The sequence below is a fragment of the Pagrus pagrus genome (assembly GCF_965226575.1).
Source record: "Pagrus pagrus genome assembly, chromosome: 1".
NCBI classification, from domain to species: Eukaryota; Metazoa; Chordata; class Actinopteri; order Spariformes; family Sparidae; genus Pagrus; species Pagrus pagrus.
This window is the reverse complement of record NC_140185.1, coordinates 24,723,920-24,742,776: the sequence shown is the minus strand read 5'-3', so window position 1 is coordinate 24,742,776 and position 18,857 is coordinate 24,723,920. Positions and strand designations below refer to the sequence as shown.

The 18,857-nt window shown below is 39.6% G+C and overlaps 1 protein-coding gene across 1 annotated transcript in view; it reads right to left on the bottom strand.

Annotated features, from left to right (window-relative positions):
* Window positions 1–4,221: 4,221 nt before the first annotated feature.
* The window catches only part of prtga (protogenin homolog a (Gallus gallus)), a 31,196-nt gene continuing 16,560 nt past the window's right edge, over window positions 4,222–18,857 (bottom strand). The window contains exons 10-19 of the mRNA XM_084361459.1: window positions 18,228–18,416; window positions 11,614–11,709; window positions 11,323–11,509; window positions 10,207–10,334; window positions 9,892–10,062; window positions 8,032–8,211; window positions 7,798–7,921; window positions 7,533–7,674; window positions 7,215–7,328; window positions 4,222–7,039 (exon numbers count right to left, since the gene is read on the bottom strand). Coding sequence (XP_084217585.1) covers window positions 6,620–7,039; window positions 7,215–7,328; window positions 7,533–7,674; window positions 7,798–7,921; window positions 8,032–8,211; window positions 9,892–10,062; window positions 10,207–10,334; window positions 11,323–11,509; window positions 11,614–11,709; window positions 18,228–18,416 — 1,751 coding nt within the window. The 3' untranslated portion in view covers window positions 4,222–6,619. The remainder of the gene's footprint in view (window positions 7,040–7,214; window positions 7,329–7,532; window positions 7,675–7,797; window positions 7,922–8,031; window positions 8,212–9,891; window positions 10,063–10,206; window positions 10,335–11,322; window positions 11,510–11,613; window positions 11,710–18,227; window positions 18,417–18,857) is intronic.

Genomic DNA, 18,857 nt, shown 5'->3' with positions numbered 1-18,857 from the left:
TTTATAGAGGTAAAGCTGGCCACGCCGCGCAACGCATTCACCGAACTCTGAGAACAACAACTCCCATCAGTCAGCGCGGTGACCAAACAAGGCTCAACGAGGGCGGAACAGCCGTGAGGAAACTCCGATAAAACATAAACAAGGAAGCGTGACAAAGCAGACCGCCTACAAAATTAATAAAGACAGAATAAATCAAAATGAAGTCAATAATATGTTTTGTAAAGTGTTGCAGCACTATTAGGAGTTTTTAAAAAAGCACGCAGATGATGTTTAAAAGTCCAGCTGTCCGTCAGGAAGCACGTGGTCGTCGTTGTTATGGGTTGTGCGCGCGTGTCGTCTGGCGCCCTGCCAGCAGCCTGATCTTTGCGTGTTTGAGTTATGTTGCGGGACAGGTATTTGCGGTTCAGTGGCTCTAAATACTAATGCAAATACTTACGGCGCAACCTGTGGAGACTCATTAAAACAACCACACGTATCTACAGTGTTTATATTAGTTAAATGATGCTTTAATATGAAGCAAAAATGAATAAACACTGCAATATACTGACATTTTAACACAAACGAAACACAAAACAAGCATAAATATTAGTTTTGGCAATAACTGTTTTCCTGACTGTCTGTGTGAATAAGTGCACATCCTCTGCTGTGGATAAAACTGACATAAAATACACAAAACTAAAACTATTCATCATTTTTGCCCTATTTGTATGTCTACCGGGGAAAATGTATCTCACATTCTTAGAGAGGGGATGAAGTCTCAAAACTCTCCATAATAAAGATGCTGTGTGGAACTAACGTATAGTTTTTGTTGTTTTTATCATTACATTGTGGATCAATATTAATAAGATCTGCTGCTGTTAACATGTAGTAACAGTAGAGGTCAGAGTTGTCGAGGTTATGGTGAGTGTGTGTGTGTGTGTGTTTGTGTGTGTAGTAGATGGTAATTGCTGAGTTGTAAGGTGCATATAGATTTACATAATGGCAAATAGTTTCAGCTCATATACATGCAGCAACTAGGAAAAGTGTATTTTGGCTCTGTAATAAGACAATCTTTTACACATAACAGGACACTAACTGTTGTGTATAACCTTTTATCCAAGAGTACAAAAAATATAAGCAGTAAAATGTCAAGTAGAAGTACAGAGTATGCCTCTTACTTTTTATGATTTATAGTGTTAGAACATAAAGTTAATTATTGGATCATTATTGCTGATAAATGAATGTGTAAGCAGCATCTAATGTTGTAGCTGGTCAAGCTTGAGCTACTTTAACTACCTCATACACTGTTGTTGAATCTATAACAATGCATCATCACAGTTAATGAGTGTATCATGTTTTTAATATATAAACCAGCTTATCTGGATATAAGCATCGATTAAAGCTGTCAAATAAATGCAGAGGAGTAGAAAGTACATTTCTATTATTACTAACTGAAGTAGAAGCAGTGGTGGATCTAAGTACATTACATATGCAGTACTCAAGTGCTATATACTCGAGTAGAAATCTTTATTTCACTTTTATTTATTTATTTTTCTTTTCATACAACTTTGTTCTTCCACCTCAGTACATCTCAGAGGGAAATATGCAACCTCAATTATCTGACAGCTATAGTTACTAGTTAATTTACAAATTAAACGTTTTACACACAGCAAATATGAGGAGCTTAGACAAATAGAGCTGAAAATGGTTAGTAAATTAATCAATTTGTCGATTGACAGAAAATAATTAGGCATGTATTTTTAGGTTTGGACTGTTGGTTGGACAAAAGCAGCACTGTGCAGGTGTCACTGTGGGCTCTGCAGCTGACATTTCTCACTATTTTTCTTACTTTGTCCTGAATTTCTACAAATCAAACAAATATTTTTTATGATAAAATAACCAGCAGATGAATCCATAACTAAAATAATTATTAGAGGCTGTTCTATGAGAAATAGATTAAAAGTAGTTCCACCTCAACCAACTACAAAAGTAAAACGCTGCTTAGTGAATGAGTTATAATCTAATGATATGTAACAGTGTAACAGTCACAGGGGACACTTTTCTACATCAAGCACTTTAAATACTTGAAGTACATTTTCTGATTATGCTTGAAGATTTTCAATGAAGGACTTGTACTAGTAATGGATTATTTTTAAAGTGTGGTATAAGTACTTTTAGTGAAGTAAAGGATCTCAATACTTCAACAACTGAGTAGAAGTATAAAGCACTAACTTAAGTACAGTTCTTGTACTTAATTTACTTTGCACCTGTTTTAAGTATAGATATATATAGATAAGATATGTTTGATATACACGTATATTTTCAAATTGGTGTCCTGTCTGGGAGGTCATTCTAGAAAATAAAGAAACAAGTTGAACTGTGCATAAAACTATTAAAAATTACACTCTGCAGCAGCAAGATCAAACAGTGAATGACTGTTTCATCTGTCCTAGTTTTGTATTTCAAGCAGCACAAGAACTGAAAACACATTCAGAAACGAGAAGTTGCAATTTTTGTACTTTTATTTAAACTGAGAATCAGAATTTTTCATTATTATCTACAATCTCCTAACTAAACATTTTTGGCAAAAACCCACTTGCAAGTGACTTTGCTGACAAAGACAAATTGACAAACTATAACAAAACATTAACAGAAAATATCAGAAAACATAATAATTACAAAAAGGTACATTCAATTTTCAAGACTTGAAACCTGCTTTCTCTTGGAGGAGGAGCAGCTGCAGGTTCCCCTGAGTTTGACTGTAAATGACCCCGCAGCGCTCCTCCTCACATTATTTAAACACAACATTACTGCAAAAGGGAGAACACACAGTGAGACCGGACTGTGTGTTTTATCCCTTTAAAATTCACATGCTCGGACAGAAACTTAATTCCAACATAACACCATTCATGAGATGGACAGCAGACCAACGTCACGGGTCTCTTGGATGGTGATGAAACATCTTGACCTCAATCTTACAAACATTAATGACCCAAGTTTACTGTATCTGAGGTAGCACTTAAAAACTTGTATGAGCTTCAACAGACCAATTCAGAACCTGAATGACTCTGGTAGTTTTGTGTCTAATGAACACAAGTTGAAAACACGAAGAGCTACAGTTTTGTGAAGTAAGAGGTTAGTTATCTCCAAAACATCACTTGAAAATCATGTTCTGGATTCAGGAAATAAACATGAGTGCTATTTTCAGATTCTGAATTGAGCCCTTAAAGCTCTAATAAACAGGATATATGAATACATTAAAGGGTTTAATTTAAAATGGAAATGTGAATCCTTCTTTTACTTAGCGAAAGTAGGTCAAACATGATTCTGGACATAAAAACACAGTGTAACGCTTCCATCCCGCTGTCTCGTAGTTCAACACATACAGTCATAAAATGAGTTTGAGAACACTGGAAATGATGACATTTCACACAAAGATAGGATACTTTTAAATTGATCTCTTGCCAATATGCAACGGTGACCTTTTGTGAAAAAAATCTTTGGTTTTACATTGTTTGCTTTTCAAAAGAAAGTTAAGCTGATTGTGTCACTTTTCATCCCAAATATTTCCCATGATTGAATCCTCTGCAGAATCCTCTGATTAAAAACAGACATGTGAAAACACCCACTGATTTTTCTTCAATCTTCAATTGAGATCTTCAACTTATCTGTATAAAAGCATGATATTTGAATACTTACTAAATACTTTATGTAATTTATATTTAAGTCTTTTTTTTGGTGGTGTAAAATCAGCGGGTGCACATTTACACACAACTGCACCGTTGCAACACAGACTTTTAATCAATATAATATACTGTATTTAACTCTTATAATTTTCCCCTACAATGTACAGACATCTGTGTGCAACAGTTTTCGAGGAACTCCGCGTCAGGATCATTTGGCCCGTGTGCATAAAATTGATTATTAATTGTCACTCCTGTTGTATCCTGCTGGCACTTCCTCGGAGTTTGAACCTGCGACTATCTTCACTCTTTCTGTCGCGGGTCAAGGCCACTAATGTGCAAGGCTTCGTTTGGAGGAGCAGCGCCTCAACTCATCTCAAAGGCTGCGTTCAACTCATCTTTGGTCTAATCTGTTTAGATTATTTCGCATTCCTCAGTAACCTTCTGCCAGAGATTAGTTAAGAGGCTAAAATAAACTCAGGTAGCAAACAACTCTTTGGGTTATAGCGTCACAAGTCACCGCTGCACATTGGCCAATAATACAAAACTACTTGGCAGACAAGTGCTAATCTTTATCTACTCTACAGCAAAAAAAAAAAAACTACTTGGGAGAAGAAACTACAATGTGTACTCAGTAGTACATTATCTTCTAACAAAAATATAGACTTTTCTTACTAAAGTTTCATGGTGTTCATTCAATTCTTCACTTTCATCTCTGATTAAAACACTTCCATTGCTTTTACTACAATCATTCTTCACGTGTTGCGTCCTCATGTGGAGCTTCTCCCTCAGAAAGATTAGGCTTCAGCTTCTGAGGGACGCTTCCCACATTAAGGCCAATTATAAAGCTTTTCTGTACCGACATGCCACTGCAAGCACTTCTGGTGTGATTCTTTACACGAATAAAAAGGAAGAAGAATAAACAAAAAGAGTCTGCTGTAAAAGCAGACGTTACAAGACCTGAGGAGAAACTACAGAGGGGGTTTCCATCTGTTGGGGAGGGCAGCACAAATATCTGAGCTACTGGCACACAATGTCGGAGATACATTCATAGCATTTTCTATTATGCAATTACACACTACAACGGTTTAGTACTGAGAAGATACCCTGTCAGATCAGCATGTAACACTACATGACTTTTCAAATGTACTAAACCTTGTTCCCTGAGTTTAGGAAAACAATAAGACAATAAAATAAATTCTTAAACGAGGTAGTATAAAACAGGAATGGCAAGGGCGGCTGCACATACAAAAAAAAAAGCGGACATTCATTATCTTTTCATACCATTACTCAATAATGGACAAAATGAACCAAAAACATATTATTAATACTGGCACAGCACCTCAGCAACATCTGAGGAGATAAATAAGAAATGTATGTGTGTTTTCCACCTCTTCAGTCCACATAACATGCGGAGCGAGAGGAGAAAAGCTGCAGCGCCCTTACCATCCAAAACAATGCAAGAGAAAAAACACAAAATGGGATGACAGTCAGAAGAAAGTCATCAGGAAGTATCAATGTAATGTAACTGAAGCAGCCCATCACATAACGTAGGTATAAGTAGTTATTAAATATACAGTGGAAGTTTACCCGGAGGTAAACCGAGGTAGATAATCAGTGAAAAGGGCTCACGCTTCCCTTTCGCTCCAGTGATAAACTCTCTTAAATAATGTCAGAAATGTCACATTCGTCACATTTTTGACAGGCTTTTTAAACATTCATGGTGGGTGAGATTTTTTTTTTCAAAAACATACACACACAAATAAAGAGAAAATAAAAAAACAACATATTCACTGAATGAAAAAAGGAAGAAGTAAAAAGAAACCAAATGACGCTCCTTGCCAACAACTTATACTGTTAAAGGCATCTGTTGGCTTTCTGTTCATTGTGTGTTGGACCAAAAGAAGATAAAGGATTCAAAAGAAGGACGCTCTCTTTGTTTCTTTGCACCTCTCTCATACTTACATTCAGGCATGTAGTATACTTGCAATAGAGAATACCTGGAGGGCTTTGACTGTTTCTAAATCATCATTGCCTCTCCTCTGTCTTGCTTTGTTGTTTTCTGAGTGTCATCATATTCTCCTGTTGTTCTTGGTGGCAACGACAAAATTAATGGAGTAGTTCCACATTTTGGTGTATATGCTAAGTCACTTTTTTGGTAAGCATTAGATAACAAGATCCATACCACTCTCATTATCTGTTTGCTCAATATGAAGCTACCACCAGCAACCAGTAAGCTTAGCTTAGCACAAACAATAGAAGCTGGGGGGAACAGCTAGCCTGGCTCCGTCCAAAGGGAACAAAATCACCCTACCAGCACAATTCACTTATGAACATGCTATATGATTTGTTTAACCCCTGCAAAAACTGATGTGTAAAAACGACTGCTACCAGGCAATGAGCAGAGACTCCAGGAAGTTAGTTGTCCCGGCACCTAACCATCTGTAAAGACCACAACTTGTTTCTACATTTCAGTTTTTGTACAGATTGATCAAACGAGATATAACAAGTTGGTACATGAGCTTTAGATGTGCTGGTCGGCAGATTTAGTTCCCTTTGGACGGAGCCAGGCTAGCTGTTTCCCCCTGTTTCTGGTCTTTGTGCTAAGTTAAGTTAAGCTAACCAGCTACTGGGTGTAGCCTTATATTCAACAGACACAAGAGTGGTATCAATCTTCTCATCTAACTTTCTGCCAAAAGGTCAATAAAACTATTTCTTAAAAAAAATGAAATGTTCCTTGAATTTTTCACATTCAGAGTAAATGAACAATATGACACTGCAGACATTTATCATTTATCACTATGATGTGATCCCCTGTTTTCTACATCAATACAGTTGGACTCTTGTGCAAGTATATCACCGCCTTCACACACACACACACACACACACACACGCACACGCACACACACACACACACACACACACACACACACACACAGTCTCAGACACACACAGTCTCAGACACACTCAGACGCACACACTTGGAGAGAAAGCTCAGACTGAGAACTGCCCTGCACTTCACAACAGCTCTCCACAGACTCCATTAACTTCCGGTCAGTCTGACTTTCCTCCAGCAGCTCGCCTGGCTCTTCAGCTGAGCCGCCGCAGTCCGAGCCGCTGCTCTCCTCCGCTGATAGAGACGGTGGGCGGCTGCTGGCACCAGATGACAGGTTGGTCATCTCTGTCTCGTCGTGAGAGTAACGACCCGAGTCGCCAGTTGCATGGCTGCCCTCGCTGCTGGAGGAGCCCTCCGTGTCTCCGGGACGCCAGATCAGGGCCTGCATGGTGTTGGGCTGGTCTGGGGACATGGACAGCTCCTCTTCAAAGGTCAACACTGTAGAACTGAGCTGGTAGGAGGCGCTGCCATGTTTCTTATTCTGCAGCACAGAGAAAATGTTGTGTCTGTTAGTCTGAGAGTTGACAGCTCAGTTGTGTAGCTGCAGATAGTTACAACATCTAACATGATCTTATTCTGCCTTCGCATACTCTCGACCAAATCTACAAATTGCTGATGATGACTGAACAAGCAGGACTGGTGATTCTTAATCATACCTGTACTGCTTTACTGTCCTTTTTCACATTACTGCTGAAGGAAAACCATTTCTCTTTCTTCTCAGGGTTAAGCTGAACAGGACCGAGACAATTGATGATGAGATTTGTTCCACCCTACAAGTGAAAAACATAAAATGTAAGTCTGAAAAGGTATGAGCCATGTACAGTACTAACTATAAAACATGATTGTAACACTGTCTCATCATCGTGATTAATGGATTTGTATCATTAGTATCCTTATTTACAATTTCATGCTCACTCAAAGTTGAATAATCTCTTCAAAGTAACCATGTTACATGCTGTACTAAGTTTACGTACCTTGGCATCAATGAAGTGGTTTTGACTCATCATTGGCACAGTCACATCAGCGTTCTCAGCTTGTCCCTCAGAGGCCAGATGTCCTGCAGCCGCGGCAGATGTGCTTACTCCTTCTCTGTACGTTTTAACAGCTGAAAATTTCCTGGAGGGAAACAAACATGATGTCACTACAGACAGAAGATACTCAAGGACACTGGGCTTTTGTCGGAACCTGTTTTTAAGTACAGTCAGCGCTGGTGTCACTGTGTTCAGACATATTAAGTACCTGTTTTTGCCTCTGCAGACAATGACGAAAGCGCAGATAATAATGCAGATGAGAGCGATGCAAACTCCCACAGTGATCCCTGTCATCGACTTTTGGTCCAGGTGGTAGAAACCATCAGAAAAGGCTGTGAAGGATGAAGGCAACACACTCAAATCATCTATCAAAAGTCTTAAAAGCTAAATTAATTTCAAGTTCTGTGACAGGAAGACCCCAATCGAAAACATATCAAGTGACCTGTGGAGTGTGTGGAGCCACGGGAGAGCCGGGGGTCATGACCAGAGGAGAGATCTGCTCGTACTGTCAGCTCCACCGTATGAGAAAACGGTCCATCACCCATGTTGTTGGACGCAGAAACTTTCACAAAGTAAATCTGACCAGGCTTCAGGTTCTCCAGCAGAGCCATGGTGATGCTCCCTGTTGGTGAGAACAAGTGTGAGTGTTTTTTTTTTTTATCAGATATTCACAGACCATCAGGAACTACAGACAACTCAAGAACATGTTTGAACTTTCTGTTGATGCTTCATTGATCAAGCTTGTAATTTTGAACATAAAAAGACAATTAAATTTGGTTTAAAGTACAGATTTAAGCTCAGCATTTCCAAACCTATTCACCTCTGACTCTCACAGTCAGCTGAGCTTTGAAGAACAGGACTTTGTGATGCAGTGAAAGACATGAAAGCCAAACATAAAAACAATCCTCATGGCTGAGAGGTGCTATGAGAGGGGAGCTTCAGAGGGGAAGAGCAGGAGGTCAGAGGATCAGGATACACATTCCCTTATCCAGTACCACCCAGTATACACAACACCAGGGTCCCAGCAGAGCCTGGAGAGGGAGTGGGGGGTGTTCAGCTTGGGGCGATAGGGGGCTGGGTTGAGCTGGAGGGGCTTTGTGAATGGCTTCACTTTTGACCCCTTCACCAGGGGCAAAGGGGGAATTGTGGGTCTTTTTGTGTGTTTCCTGGAGTCATCTGCTCTTAAAAACACCTACGCTGCCTCACATCCCAGATACAACAACAGCTTTATAATTTATAATGCCTGAGACTGAGATGGTTCATTTTAAGTTCATTTCTAAACGTTATATCTTTTTAGCTTAATCGTATCAAACATAAATCATTTTTCTATAAACAGTATGTTTCTGTGAATCTTTTTCATTTACAGGTCACTTTATGTTAACAATACATATTTCCCACTGATTACACAAACTATAATTATCCCATTCTAAGAATTAATTTAAAAACAAATGGCTCACAGATAACTGAATTGCGCTTTGGAGGACAAAATATCTGCTGTAAACTACACAATAAAACCCATTTTTAATCATCTTCCATAATTTTTCACCCGTTTTTTGGTAGTTATGGTCACAGGTTTGTCGAAACATGGTTTAAAGACACTGTTTTAACTACATTAACTAGATATTTATTTTAGTAAGTTTCTCTCTGATGAAAGCTAATCAACCACATATCTGACACAGATTCTTTACAGACAGGATTCTTCTTTTTACCACTGCAAAGAAAACAAACTCTAAAAATCAGAGGGAAAGAAAATGTTTGGTATGGGTGTGTATGTGTCACATAATTTTCTCTTGTAGGCCTCTTTCTCTTTCTGGGACTATTGCCACAGTAATCCTTAACATACGGCTAACTATTGAAAATATACCAGTTGTACTGTATTACCCCTGGTGACCTGTTTGTTCTGTTTTTTCTGTGTATTTGTGTTCTAAAATAAAAAACACAAGAATGAAGAAATCTAAAAAAAACTCCTGCACTTTGACGTGAATCAAGAAAACTAGGGCTCTACTTGAACAGAGTGTATCAGTATCTGTCGAAGGGGTTCTGAGTGGTCTTTGTGTGAGGAGGTAAATCACAGCCTTTGTTGTAATCACATTAAACCACCAAACTGATCTTTTATCAGTAAGACAAAAGGAGCAGTGAGCTCACTATGTCATGGCACTATTCAGGGATCACAATGACCACAGACACAGATTGGAGGATGAAATGAGTTACTGATTTCCAATGCACCATTTGTGTGGGACAGGACAGTGGCTTTGTGCTCTCCCCTCCCCTGCACACCTGAATAACACATCGTTTTCCTAACCTTCTCTCTGCAGCACTTGCCACTCCCCGGCTAGCCAGGCATGTCTAGAGGCGTACAGGATTGTGTAATGTGTCACGGCGACGTTGGATTCATCAGGGGGTTTCCATGAAACCAGCGCTGTGTCCTCTTCAATCAGAGTCACTTTCACATTGGAAGGAGGCAGAGTGGGAGCTGGGTGGAGGGACAGGTGATGAGAACAAAGTCAAATAAAAATACTACAAACACCACAGTTTTCATGGGTAACAATAACATGTGAAGAAATGTATATGCAGGATTTTAGAGGACAATATTGATAGTGATATTTGAGAGTCCTACCATCAGGGAAAGTGGTCTGATAGACCACAGGGCTCCAGGGGCTGGACAGCTGGTCGATGTGAAGGCGAATGGCAAATTCATACTTGGTGTTGGGCTCCAGATCTCGCACCAGGAGGCTCTGCTCACCCCTGCAGAAGAAAGACATAACAGAGGCTTAAAGCTAGTTCTCGCAAACATTTTTCATTTCCTTGTGCCTAGATATATCTATCATCCAAATCAGTTAAATGTAATTTGCTGAGGTTTGGATATATTAGTTTTGAAGATCACTCTGACAAACTTCTTTGACAAGCATTTTACACAACATTCAGTTTACAGCCTTTTGTCTTTAAAAATATTATAATGTAGTTATATAAATCCACACAAGTTTTACTGTGTTTGTAAGCTTTCTTGCCCAGCAGGTGGTGATATAGAGCTGCACTGGCAGCTGAGAAAAGAGGCTCTGGTGACCTGAAAACTTTCTCGAACACGTGTGAGGAAAGTAAGAGTAAAGTGTTGTAAAGACACAGTTTAAATGATTTGATACACTTTAGGTTGTGATAATCAACTGCTGCTCACTAAAACAATATGATGTCAAGATAAGAGCTCAATTGTGGTATGAGACCAAGCCATCATGACAAAACACATATACAGGGACTTTTATCTTGTATCTCATCCAGCTGTGTGTGCATTCTCATCTGCTTGCATTGGGTGTCTCGTAACTTCAAACAGAGATGAAGTTCAGAAGCGATTTGGGCAGAAAATGTCTCATAAAACTACCCAAATGGTATAACAAGAGAGATTATCACTTTTCATGCACATAGATGTATTATTAAAAAACAAAGTGCACTCAGAGCACCAGCTGAGGCAGAGTCACGGAGCTCGCAGAAGAAAACATGGAAAACCCTGTCTATTCTGGTGAAAAGTTTTAAGTGAGACCCCACAGTTACATGTGTTATACATCTGGTTTCACTTTACATGAACAGTAACATACTGTAGTCCACACAACCTTAACACTGAAACACAAATAAACGTGTACATAGGCCGTGTAAATATAGACCTGTAAATTGCAATAATATGTCAAATGTTTGTGTGAGCAACTGTTTAAAATGAAAAGTTGTATGATGAAGAAATTCTTACGTCTGCAGGTAGAGCACCAGGGAGGCGTTCTGCAGGCCGACTGGGTTGCAGCGGACAGTGTAGTTGACTGCATTGCTGGAGGTGAAGGCTGGTCGGCTCCAGTGCAGAAATACAGCGGTGGAAGTGTTAGTCTTAGCGTACAAATTGTGTGGAGGAGGTGGAGGTGGCACCAGGCGATCTCGAACAGCTGTAGATACATTAAGAGTAATGTTATTTCCCCCACTTTGTTAATACAAGTGACACTTCAGATGCACTGAAAAAATATAGAAGTGTATTGGGATTGGGACTTACAGACACATCCAGGGGTGCTGATAGTCTGGTCTGCCTGGTAGCCATCTCCAATGAAATTATAAGCCAGAAGCTTAACGTGGTACTTCTTCCTCGGGTCTGTTTTAAGAAAAAGAAAGAGAGCAAAATGTGTAAATAAATCACATCCTAGAAATGTGAAAAGCACCCAGAGTTCAGCCTATGTGTGGTTTCAGATCTAGATTTCAGTAAACTAACACTAACACACGTAATAATTCACCACAACACCAAGACAGATGACACTATGTGATTCCTACAGCCAACAGGAAGCAGGGGTGACACATGAAAGAGACCTGGACTGTGTGGGTGTGGGGTCAGTGAGGTTCTCTGGTTTGATGCTGTGGTGGGAACTAGAGGTGAGGCAGTGTGCGACAGATGCTCAGTGCCGTAAGTCCTTTGGTCAGTTTCTGCTGCACTCAGGGCAGCAGAACAGAGGAGCTCCACTATCCATCACCCTGTCATCAGGATTCTTTTGATTGTGAATACGAAGGTCCTTTCTCCTGCTGGTCAGTGGTCAGTGGCCACTCCTATTCAGGTCCAGAATCTGGGGGTTAAATCGACGGACAAAATCCCCTGGGAAGGACACCACTGACGGTCAACAGCAGTTGTAGCCCTCAGTGACCCTGAAAACCCTGCGCTGAACAAAAGCCATCTGACCAAATGTCCCTTTTAACCCTAAAAGACTAATGATCCTGGTCCAATGTGTATGTTGCATACAATATTAATAAAGATAATAAAACACAAACTTATCCCCAACCTCTTTAATTCGTGTTTCTCTGATGCTTAGTCACAGTCGGGTGGGACAGACTTTAAAAATGATTTTTTGCAATACTGTTGGATAAAATATAATCAGAGCCTTTTGATTGACACTGTAACTACAGTACAGCCTATCCTGCAGAAAACCAAAAATGCTCTTGCTGTATGAAACATTTAGGTGCTCTAGAGGCCACAGGAGATAAATTTAAGTCCATCGAGGTTTGGGAGGGGTGGAGTCGAGCTACTTGCCCCCCGCCCATGCAGCCCTGAGGAGTTTCACTGGAGCCAGACCAGGACCAGCAGGTCAGGCCGAGATTAAACTCTGAAAGAATCTGAGGTCACGGGTGTAGAACATGAGAGGAGCCTCTTCTTCTGCTTAGAGATGATTCTCCCTGAGTACAACTACATGGCTCTTTGCAAAGACAATTAAGAGTAAAATAAAATTACTAAATTAAAAACACAGCGGTACAAACTGCATCATGAATGTTTAGCATACCGAGACTGAGCGGGGAGATGATGTGAAGGAATAAAAAGTTCTCTAACTTCTTTTTCTTGTTGTAAGTAATGAATAAAAGCAGAAGGCCTTCACTTTTTGCACAATGTCCACCTTGTTTCTACCCAGTTTGTTATGCCTCAGTGTCCACCTCTAAAGAGGAGCAGGCACATAGTATGCACCTCTACCCAGCCCCACAATACAATGGGCCTGCCGTAATTATGCGAGAGAGTAGCTCTGCGAGGGGGGAAGCTGTGACATCTGGGCCACGACCTTTGACATGGAATCTGGGCAAGCTAAATCCTGCAAAAGGAGGGGTTATAGGGCTCTCTGTGAGGGGGGAGGGTCAAGCAGAGGAAGTGAGTGGAAAACCAGGGAGGAGTCAAAATGAAATGCCACTTAATAGGTGATGACACATTGTCCTGATAAGAGAAAACTCAGAGGACAGTTTTGTTTTTCACTCACAATGGAGCAGATACCTGAAACTCGTACCTTAAAACACTGTATTATCAAATCAGTCGTTATTATATCCTGCTGTGTCTATAAACAACTGCTTGGTCAAACATAACCAGGATGTTACTGACCCATCCATAACATACGCTACTTCAAAGAGACAACCACACTACCACAGCTAACAAAACCGTGTCATTATTCATCAAAGTTAATATTCTTGTTTATAAGATCCTAATATTAAGGCTCCAACTAATGTTTAATTTCATCATTGATCCTGTCATAATGCACCAAAACCTGATAATGAAATTTCTGCTGTAATTCTGTCAACTAATGACATTTCTGACATTTTATAGACCAAACAACTAATGAAATAATCAAGAACATAATCAACAGATTTCTCGACAATTATAATCATTATTATTAGACTGCTGCTGTCTGCCTGAGTTGAAAGCCTTCGGTGAAGACACTTTCCTCTCCTTCCTACTGGCATGACCTTACTCCCATAAATTATGCTGTTTGTATTAAAGGGCATATTTGAGCCATTTGTGGTCACCCTCTTTTTTTTTTAACAGCCAAAATGCAGATCCTGTTGGCCCCTGAGGTTTTGTTCTAGCCTGCAAAAGGCCCCCCAGGCCGCAGCAAGCCAGGCCTGAACAGGGGCCATAAATGTCAACTCCCAAATGAACCCTCACACCAGCATCTATCATCTCCCCCCCTCTCTTTTGCCCTTACTCACACAAATCAACACACAGACACATACTGACACACACAAGTTAAGCACAAAATGACCTTTTAAACTGATGGTCAGAGTACAAATGTAGTTTTCACACCAAGCATGCTCGGCCTCGTGTTTAATAGAGGGAGCCGGGATGCGAGGGGGGCCTGCAGCTGTGAGATAAATCTACAGTTGTGCACACAGCGCTGCCTGGTGCCAACAGGTATGAGAGGTATTTAAGCTTCGACTTCGACTACATGTTCCTCTCATGAGCCGAGCAGAGAAAACACATGCGAGGAAAGGTCACATCACCGTGTCATTTATACCCAACTGGAGCCTCTCAAACACATTCCTGTCTCTCAGGGTGTGCTTTCAATCATCTGGATCGTCATAAGTGATAATTTAACAGCCAGCTCAGAGCATGTCCTCCTGCAGCTGTACACTGTGCTGAATCAGCAGCATCCAGTTTTACCACAGCCGATAGTTCAGAAATCAATGTTATTGGCACAAAAAGGGATGGCTGCCGCACGCAACAGCACCAGGATTATAGGAAATACCATTTACAGTACAAGCACATTTAATTTGCAAAGATCGCCTGCTGAGAAAAATCAACATTTACCATTTGGTAGCCTCAAGGACAATAAAAACTTCAATTTGTATCTACAACATGTTGCAAATAATGTCTCAGAAGTAATCTGCTTGGGAAAAAAATGTATGATATTCTCTCATAGTAGGTTAGAAGACCAAAATATTTTGCAATGCAATGACAGTGCAGGAAGAGAGCAACATGTACAGAAATAAAAAAATTTAAAAATCCACAGGATGAACTTCCTGTTCCTGATGTGCATATGTCCTTTCACTGCAACAGTACAACAGATACATTTGAATAAACCAAAGCAATGTCCCTTCTTTCCATTCAGGTCATGTGCTCATTTGTGAGTAAATATCAACATTACTGGTTGTCAATATTTTATAATAAATGATCTAACACCTCCTGAAATGCATATTCCCTCATGTTTTATCTCTGTGGATACAGAGTTGCTACTTTTGGAACAGATTACCAGAAGTTCTTATGTGACTACGTAACTTCTTAAAAAAGAAATAAAACATTCTTCTTGCAAATGAAAAGTGAAACTCATTAGCAACAAAACCTTAAAGTTGCTCAACTAAATACACTCAGGGGTTTAGCTTCTACAGCCGTATTTGATCTGGTAGGACTATGAGCTTATGGTGGCTAATGCCAGCTAATGTTAGCAGGCTTTAGATACAGTAGATGTTGCTTTATAACTGACATTACTGAGTGAGTTCACTGACTTTGTGACTTCTTTACTTGCGCTACTGTCAGAGGAGATTTTAGCATTAATCATGTAGTTAAAGCAGGATTATCTCTAAATGTAAGTGCTGTTGCATGAATGAACGGGGAATATGCAACAAAATGCAATAACAAATAAACAATTAATTAATTTGAAGCTTAAATATGGGTTAAAAATGTGATTAATGGGTCACAATGTAGTAATAATTGACTGATAGAAGAGCTATACGTTCATACATTTTTTATTTATATTTTATTATGTTTGCATGGTGGAACTTAAGTTTCCTGTTTGTGCTGCTGTAACACTATGAGAGAGCTCACTGAAGGACTGTATGGAGCTCAGCTTGGACACGTCTCACACTGTTAATATGTTGCATTTTGACTGTTTAAATGTGAAGCCGACAATCAAATGAACTTTTGAAAAAGTTAACAACCTGTGCAGCTGTAATAACAGCAGTTTAAAGTAATGTCTTAAAAAAGGAAGTAATAATCAATAAAAAGCATTAAAGCCATCAGATTCCTCACAACACAGCAGGGTTTTTCTCTGATGCAGGATGTGTTGCCAGACAAGAGGTCAGATGCTGCATTTTACATCTCTCCACTTGTGCACAGAGCTGCAGCTAAGCTATGAGAAAGAAATCTCAGATCTGCAACATCGTGAGCTCACAAGACATGCTCATTGTTTGGCCTACAGCTCAGTTAGTGAGAGGCTGCATTTCCTTTAAGTCTTGGCTAATAAACTATCTTTGTGGCTCTCAAAGCCAAACACAATGAGAGGCTTTGATGTCAATGCTCCTCCAGCAACACTGCTCACAGCAGTCATAAAACACATAATAAATCGGCTCCCACTAAACAGCTTCCCTCCATTCAAAACACAGCCCTGCAAAGCTCCTTTATCAAAGACGAACAAAAAGATAATTCTTCTCATTCAGCTCAAGCTCCATTTTTGATGTTGCTAATTTTGCTGATTGGCTTTGTATCAATAAGAAGCTTTAACTGCAAGAAAATTCTGACCTGATAAAAACACCTGAGAAACTTTTAAAAACTGCATCTCTCTCCATATTAATACACACCAAAACAACCATCATGGCAATAAAACTCATGATTATCAAATAAATTTAATGAATAAAACACAAATTAAATTTTCTCTGTTATTCCTTTCTGGCCACCATCTGAAGATATTATTGAACTGGCATTCTAAGTATCTCTTTAAATTTAGCTTGTTACTTTAGTATTCAGTGTGATTTTCTCAGTATGACTGTTTCATTTTATCAGTAGAAACAGGAGTAGTTGTCATAGGTTTCACAGTAGGTGTATTGTAGCACTCGCATTAATACCAGTGGTGTTTAAAACATTAAACTGAATATCTAACTAGCTAAATGCCTGCAGCAGTTAGAGTTAACACCTAAAGTAATTTATAGTACCTCCTCATCTTTCTGTCTTTCTGATCCCGTTCTAGCACCGAGCTTCCTGATTTACAAGTCAGCTGCTGACCACCTGGTTGACCCCCTCCGGCCACAGATGGTCAGATGTCCACTGCATTGGCCTGATCCCCCTTTCCTCTCTCAAACAAAAAAAGTCAAAATGAATCTGACCTAAAGGCCACAAGAGCTGTGATATGGCCCAAACACCATCCAACAGCTGCTGAGAGGACACGCACACTGGGCAGAGGTTGGGAGGTCATGAAAGTGGTGTGGTGCTGCTCTATTCGACGGCTAATGGCGCTGCTCGACACATGACAAGATTTAAGGCAATTAATCACTCATAAGCTGTCAATAGATGCTGCTGCTGGTTTCAACCAAATTTGTCCACCATTAGCTATTTCAAAAAAGCTTTTGCAACTTAAACATTTTAAATGACTGTTAAGACAAACAAGTTCTTAGTTAAAAATCTTAAGTTGTGTCTTTTACATTGGTTGTCTCTTAGCTGCCTAATGACCCACTATAATCACTCACATATATGGAAAGTAATGAGTCATGTTAGTAAGGAGAGTTGTAATGATTAGTTAATTAATCTAATAGGAGACACAAATTAATCTAATTAAAGCAATTTTGATAATTGATTACTTGTTTAAGTCATCTTTTAAGCAAAAATGACAAACATTTTCTTTATCCAGTTTCTTAAATGGGAGAAATTGCAGCTTTTCTTTGTCATTAATGATAGTAAATGAAGAGGGTTTTGGGTTTTGCATTATTGGTTGGACATAGGACACAATTTGAAGTCGTCACTTTGCATTTTTCACGATTTTTTGTTGACAATTTATAGACTAAACAATAAATAAAAAAATTGGCAAATTAATCAATGATGAAAATAATCAACATTTCCAACCCACTTTTAAGGCCAATAATTACAGTAATTTAGGAATAAGTTGGCAAAAATGTACTTTTTCCACATCACCACCAGGAGTTTTGATAGGAACTCGTACTTAACAACTTAAAGAGGTTTTAGGAAAAGTAATCTTTTTTCAGAAAAATGCAAATCAATGATGATGAATGAAGATGTAAGTAAATCAGATCAGATGATCCACTGTATAAACCACTGTATAAACTGTATGAATTTGCAGCGTGAATATGAGGCTCCTGTCATGCGTTGTTGTTGAATGTCAAGTCATTTTTACTTATATAGCCCAAAATCATAATCACATTGCCTCAGTGGGCTTTACAATCTGTACAGTGAATGACATCCTCTGTCCTTATAACCTCTATACAAGTAAGGAAAACTCCCCAGAAAAAAAGGAAAGAAACCTCAGGAGGAGCCAAAGAGGAGGGATCCCTCTCCCAGGACAGACAGACATGTGTCGGCATTGACATGAAAACCATGAAAATACTGAAGGCAAGAGGGTTATTCAAATTATCTGAAACAGAACTCACCAAGGCCTCCGATGGTGTGCCTATTATCCGAGGCACGCAGCTGAACCGGGGCGTTCTCGGACTGGCTCTCCTCATGGTAGAAGAGCCTGTAGCCTTGAACGCTGGCCGAGTTCCTGGGTGCCAGTTGCCAGCGCACCAAAATAGTGGTGCAGTTTAAAGGCTCCAAATGCAGCTCAGGAGCCAGAGGAACTAAGAGAAAAGAGTCAGAAAAACATTTATATTTTGATAATGGTATTCTGAGGTAGATTACAGTCCTACACTTAAACAAGAAAGGTTAAAGAGTTCACAAACAGTTTCTTCAATAACACTCTAGATAAAGGTCCACGTGAGCAAAATGTTGACACTCTCATTTCCGCACTATGCTACAGTAAACTATCTTAATATTCCCTTACAGTAATTCAAACCAACCAACAACAACAACAGTAAAAGATGTTGTTCCTTTATGTGTACTTTATAGGTCAAGTTTTTCAGAAAGCAGGGACTTGTTCTTGGAAAACTGGAATGTCCTCACCAAGCTGTTTCCAGTGTTTATGTGACGATCAGAGGAGGTTCCTGACCAGGAGCCTTCTTTGAAAAGTGAAACTACCATCTGATGTCCTACCAGCTGTTTCACACTCAACCACACATGCA